The sequence below is a fragment of the Halyomorpha halys genome, unplaced genomic scaffold, assembly GCF_000696795.3.
Source record: "Halyomorpha halys isolate HHAL.00 unplaced genomic scaffold, Hhal_1.1 Scaffold1751.1, whole genome shotgun sequence".
Taxonomy (NCBI): domain Eukaryota; kingdom Metazoa; phylum Arthropoda; class Insecta; order Hemiptera; family Pentatomidae; genus Halyomorpha; species Halyomorpha halys.
In genome coordinates, this window is record NW_027116636.1 from 216,803 (window position 1) to 222,531 (window position 5,729).

The 5,729-nt window shown below is 36.3% G+C and overlaps 1 protein-coding gene across 2 annotated transcripts in view; it reads right to left on the minus strand.

The window, feature by feature from the left end:
* Positions 1-4,712, minus strand: part of LOC106690525 (uncharacterized) — an 18,979-nt gene extending 14,267 nt beyond the window's left edge. The window contains exons 1-2 of one of the 2 annotated variants that reach the window (XM_014435972.2): positions 4,460-4,712; positions 3,270-3,390 (exon numbers count right to left, since the gene is read on the minus strand). In XM_014435972.2, the coding sequence (XP_014291458.1) occupies positions 3,270-3,390; positions 4,460-4,616 (278 nt within the window). In that variant the 5' untranslated portion in view covers positions 4,617-4,712. The remainder of the gene's footprint in view (positions 1-3,269; positions 3,391-4,459) is intronic. The other variant, XM_014435973.3, reaches the window with a different exon arrangement.
* Between the last annotated feature and the right edge of the window lie 1,017 nt (positions 4,713-5,729).

Consider the following 5,729-nt stretch of genomic DNA (forward strand, 5'->3'; position numbering starts at 1 on the left):
TAAATATGGAAACTTATATTAAATAAATAACATTTAAAGAGGAACCGGATGTTATGGGAATGGCGAGTACATTAGAAGGTAAGTAGAAGCATGATTTCAAGCTTAATATGGATTGTATGGATCATGAGCGAATTTTATATGAATAAATTGCAGGGTTTCTGTTGACAGAAGAGGCTCTCAAATTAGAGGGTTAAGTTTTATGATGCGCGCTACCCACCAACTTTCTAATGAATTAATCTTCAAAACTGTTGGAAAACAAATTGATAAAAAGTGTTTATTATCTTTATTGGAATTCACAACTAAAACAAAAATATTATTTTCCAAATTGTTTTTGAACATTGCAAAACGACGTGAAAGGCATTATCTCTAGTCTGATATTCAAAAGAGGACTGACTAACATTATAGTTGTTAGTAGATACTTTATTTGTTAATTCATCATCGCATTTAGCAGTACATATCGATAATAATGACACAACAGTAAAATTTTGTGAGAACTCCAAAATGTATTTAGTAAAATCCGTTTTACATGACAATCGATATAATTGTCCTCATAAAATGTCTCTCGTGGCGAATTTATAAGTACTTTTATGTTGACTTACAAACATCTAGGGGATACATTTTTGAGCCTGCCATCACAATAATGTCAATTTCACAAAGTTTACAATCGCGTCATGAATCGTCCGAACCAGCATGTCCATATGTGCGCTATCCGTTTTCTTCTTCAATTTAAAAATGTAAAGTAACTGAATAAAATATTTTGTAAGTTATAACTTGATTGATGTGTTTAGTTTCCTTCATGGGTATTATAGAATTCACCCCAGTACTTCAATTAATTTTGAAGGTAACACTTCTGACACCGTTGTGTTATTGAGCTATTTTAAAAATTATGATAAAAAAAATACTAACAGCCCGAAACCTGACGGTTGTTTATTAAAGAAATTTTTTCTTTAAAAAATAAAAGTTCAAATGGTAGTGCATGAGAACTATTAGGATCAAAATAATATAATGACCATATATATGGTTCTCTAACATCTTCTTTCTTCGTTCTCCGCCTGCTGGCTCCCAAGGAGTTAGTTGCCAGTCCCAAGCCCGGATAAAGGAGGAAGGTTTATGGGGGTTAGCTACCCACAAACCTAAAAAACTCACAAGTTCAGAAAACAACACACAGCCTCGGATATACGGACAGACATACAAGGTATTTGACCCCGGCATGGAAAGGACTTAATATTGCTTCTTGGAATGTTAGAGGGTTAAATCAACCAAGTTCAAGCAAGAGATTAGAGAATGAGCTTGACAAATATCAAGTTGACGTAGCTGCTCTACAGGAGATACGTTGGAGAAATGTGACAACGATAGAATTAGAAAATTATCTGCTCATTAACAGTGGACACAATGCAAATGTATGTGGGACAGGCTTCATGATAAGAAAGTCGATTAAGCACACAATAATACAGTATAAACTGATCAGTGAAATAATTTATACAGTGCGACTTAAAGGAAGGTTTTTCAAAATAACGATTATGTGCGTACGTGCTCCTACAGAAGACAGGGAAGAGGAGGAGAAGGATATTTTCTATGAAACATTGGAAAGAGAATATAACTCAATCCCAAGGCACGATGTAAAAATTATCGTAGGCGATTTGAATGCTAAGATAGGTAAAGAAGTTGCATTCAGACCTACTATTGGCAGAGAGAGTTAACATGACTACTCAAATGATAATGGCCATCGCATAATTAACTTTGCAATGAAAAAGGGGCTGGTCATTAGTAGCACTAAATTCCCACATAAAGAGACATGGATCTCGCCGGATGGCCTGACCAGAAACCAAATAGATCATGTTCTCATAGCGGTTAGACATGCATCTGATATCAGAAATGTAAGGTCGTTTAGAGGAGTGGACTGTGACGCGGATTACCAGATGGTAAAAGTCTGGTATCGACAAAAGCTATGAGAAGGTGCACTACATTGGATAGAGTACATACCTACAACTCAGAAAAGTTGCTCGAGAGTGAAGTAGCAGAAGGATTTAAAAATAGAATAAGGGAACGACTGAGAGAAAATGACATTGGACATAACACAACTATAAATGACAGATGGAAAAAAGTGAAAAATGTGATACAAAGTGCAAGCGATGTCTTAGGAAAGAAAGAACCAGCTCCCAGAAACGAATGGTTTGATGAAGAGTGTAGGTTAGCTCTGGAAGAAAGAAATATGGTGAGGTTAAACATACTAAAAAGAAAGACCAGAGGAAGTGTACGGGAATTTATGACAAAGAGGAGAGAAGCCAAGAAACTATGTAGGCAGAAAAAGAGAGCACAGGAAAAGGAAAAACTTAAAAAGTTGCAAGAATCCTGGGAGAATCCAGAAAGTTTCATAAAGGTGTAAAAGAAAAAAAAAAGGGATTCCAAGCTAACACTGGATTATGTAAAGGGAAAGAAGGTGAGCTGATTGGTGAAAAAAAATGCCATGATATTATGAATAACCAGTCGCTCAGAATAAGTGAACGCGAATTTTTGATCTGGTGACCCCTATTTTGTATGAAAATGACCCATATACCATCACTATTTGACAAGACTGTACTTAAATACTGAAAAAGTAAATAAAAAGTAAACGTGTATAAATGGTAGAGGAAGATCACCCTTGAGGTGGATGAATGCAGTGTAGAAAATTTGCATCAAAAAATGTAATCTTTTAATCTATTTTTTAAAAATCTAGGTGGGGGTCTACAAAGAAATTTTGGTAAGACCTAATACCTGCCAGTAAACTACAAAGAGGCCGCCGACCTTCAGATCAATGGAAGCTTATGATTGAAGATATACACCTTCAAGTACCTGGGGTCACCAATAGATGGGAACAGTGTTTCGGAACCAGAAGTTTTGAAGGAGAGTTGGTCTGGCAAGAAAAATAACTAGCATGTTGTTCCCAATCCTCTAATAGGACCATCTCAACAGAAAACAAAAGCCGCATTTTCAGAGGTATTGTTGAACCCTCACTCAAATATGCCACAGAAACCTTGACACTCAACCCAGGATTCTAAACCTAAGTAAAGGAAGACCACGAACCCGGTGGAAGGACTGCGTAGAGGAGGACATGGCCGGCAAGGGACTTGAGGAGGAAGGCTGGTGGAATAGAGAGAAATGGAGGGACGCTCTGACTGATCATGGACACTGGTTTTTGTTGCTATAAGCTAAAAATAGAATATATATATATTCAGAAGGAAATAGCTCTTAGTCGGTTTAAGATAGATGATTACACGCTAACTGCTTACCCATGTAGTGCAGTCCTGAAGCTTTGCGCTTTACGAACTACAACATTCTCATATTTTCCAAGGGCACGTCTGGTTTCCCCTGTTCCTCCATATTCACTTCTGTGAACACCGTAGGAGTCATCTGTGTACATATTTAGATAAAATTATTACGGTTATTGTTCAGATTACCATCCTATAACCCCCCATACTAATCGTTAGGGTTTATTTTTATCTAAAATTTAATAACGAATATTGCCTCTCGAAGTTCAACTTTTTTTTTCGTTCACCCTACCTAACACTTCTGCCTTACTGTGTTTCACGAGCAGTGGGTTGGTATTCATGGGGTAAAGGGTGTAGGGCACTATAGCTGTCAGGAACTCTATGCATTCATCGGATGGGGGCAGTCCGACTCAGAAAAGACGAAGATTCCAGTTTTTCTTTACAACCTGGCTCGGTTTCCATCCATAGAGGTATTCTTCACTATTATTGTTCCACCATCCCACTTACACCACAGTTGGAACATCAGGAATCAACCTCCTTCCCATGAACAAATAACTTCCTCGGAACCCTCCTTGTTACATGTTTCCCCTTCAATCGTTTTGTGGATATTTAACTCCACACAGAGAATACTTATCTTAGGATACTTAATACCTCGCCTTTATAAATTATCTTTGTTGTGTAATACCTGAGATCCCAGAAAATAACGTTTAGTGTTCATAGAATGACCTGAGGTCACCTCCTCACCTGAATTAATTTTCTCGCCTTGTTGCCAGGATAAAAGAGTGGGCTCTGTCCATGGAGCTTAATATAAGTATGGCCACCCAGTACCCTTGGCTTCGGACTCATTCAATTTTCCTCTCAAGAACAACCTCACTACACCCTTCCACTTTCGGCATCCCATCTTTTTTTTTTTTTTTTTTTGGTTCTGTTTACTCCCTTCCTTACCATTTCTAGCATACGGAGGGATTTTACTTCTCATCCTATTCTAATTGAGATGGTTTAGGGTCTATTATTTCGTGGGGCCACCACAAAATAATAGACAATCCTCCAAACCGGAATCAAATCGGCGCTCCATTATTAATAAAAATAATAATAAACACCCGTTTCAGTCTTCCAGAAAACAATCCTATCAGTCAAGCTATCCCCTAAGAAATAGAAACATCTAAAACAAAAAAAATTTGGAACGATTAGAAGAAAAATTAACATTATACCTGCAACACTTTTTTTTTCTTCTAAGAAATATCCGATTGTGGATTGAGTTGGTCTGAGAGGTAGATCCGGAGTAAAAACACTGTCTGATAGTAATCCAATAGGAACTGTTTTAATGGTAAATCCATCTGGTACTTTAGACTGTGAATGATCATACATATTGATTTTTTTTTTCACAAAATGTCACAGCATTTAGAAAAAACAAGTTCCGAACTACTTATAACTATATAAACTACTTCTAAAAACATTTCAACAGCTGCTTAATGAAATCATGAAAATGCTTTTAAATATAGATAACTATTCATCCCACTTGGGAACTAAGAGGACGGGTCATTATCCCAATACAGAACAATTGTTTGTAACATGAATATTATAACAAAACAACTTGTTACTCGCGGAAGTTATTAAAATATATTAATGTAGTTAGCACTCGTTTAATTGCGTGTTTTAAAAACCAATTACTCATCGCTTTCTATCTCCTAGGCGTGCCACAAGAGTTTTACAAATTTCACCTTGTTTTATAAAAATTAAACAGAGTAATATACTTTTTCAAATTGACAGTTTGATTATACATAGTAGAACACAATACAATTAATCGTTGACTTAGCCAATTCATGCGTTTAACAACACTTATTATTTAATTATAGAAGTAATTAAGAAGTTTGCTATGAGAGCATCATCCTTCTGGGATTGCTGGCAAAAATATTAACCACATCTTCTGGGACGGTTGCCTTCTTTGATTTAACTAAATCAGTCTATCAAAAAAGTTTACAATTTTTTTTTTCTTGGGTGGCAAAAATCTGTCTACGCCCATGGTTGTGTCGGTTAATACATGGTTTGTGTAATATCAGTTTTACCAGATTCTTCCATTACTTTCGCTTACGCATGCGTAAATACGTTTCCTCGGGGCACTTACATTTCGAAAACAACTCGTCCGATATTATGGCCCAGATATAGTGTAGTTAGTGATTAGCGTAAAATAGGACTAGTATCAATCATTAGATAATATCCACTTCTCCATAAGCATGCGTAAGCACATTTTCTTCAGTACCAACATTCTGAAATTTCTTTTTAGATTTGGCCCAAATTTGGAGGAATGATCGAGATTAGCCTTGAAATGGTCCAGTATACACTTTAGCAAATTTCAACTTCAACATCCACTCATGCATATGAAAAAGTACTTTACTAGCCACATCTACATATATTTTATAAGGGGTTTGACCGTTTGAGAAAAGTTGGGGATTAGTTAGACATGTCCTAGAATAAATTTAA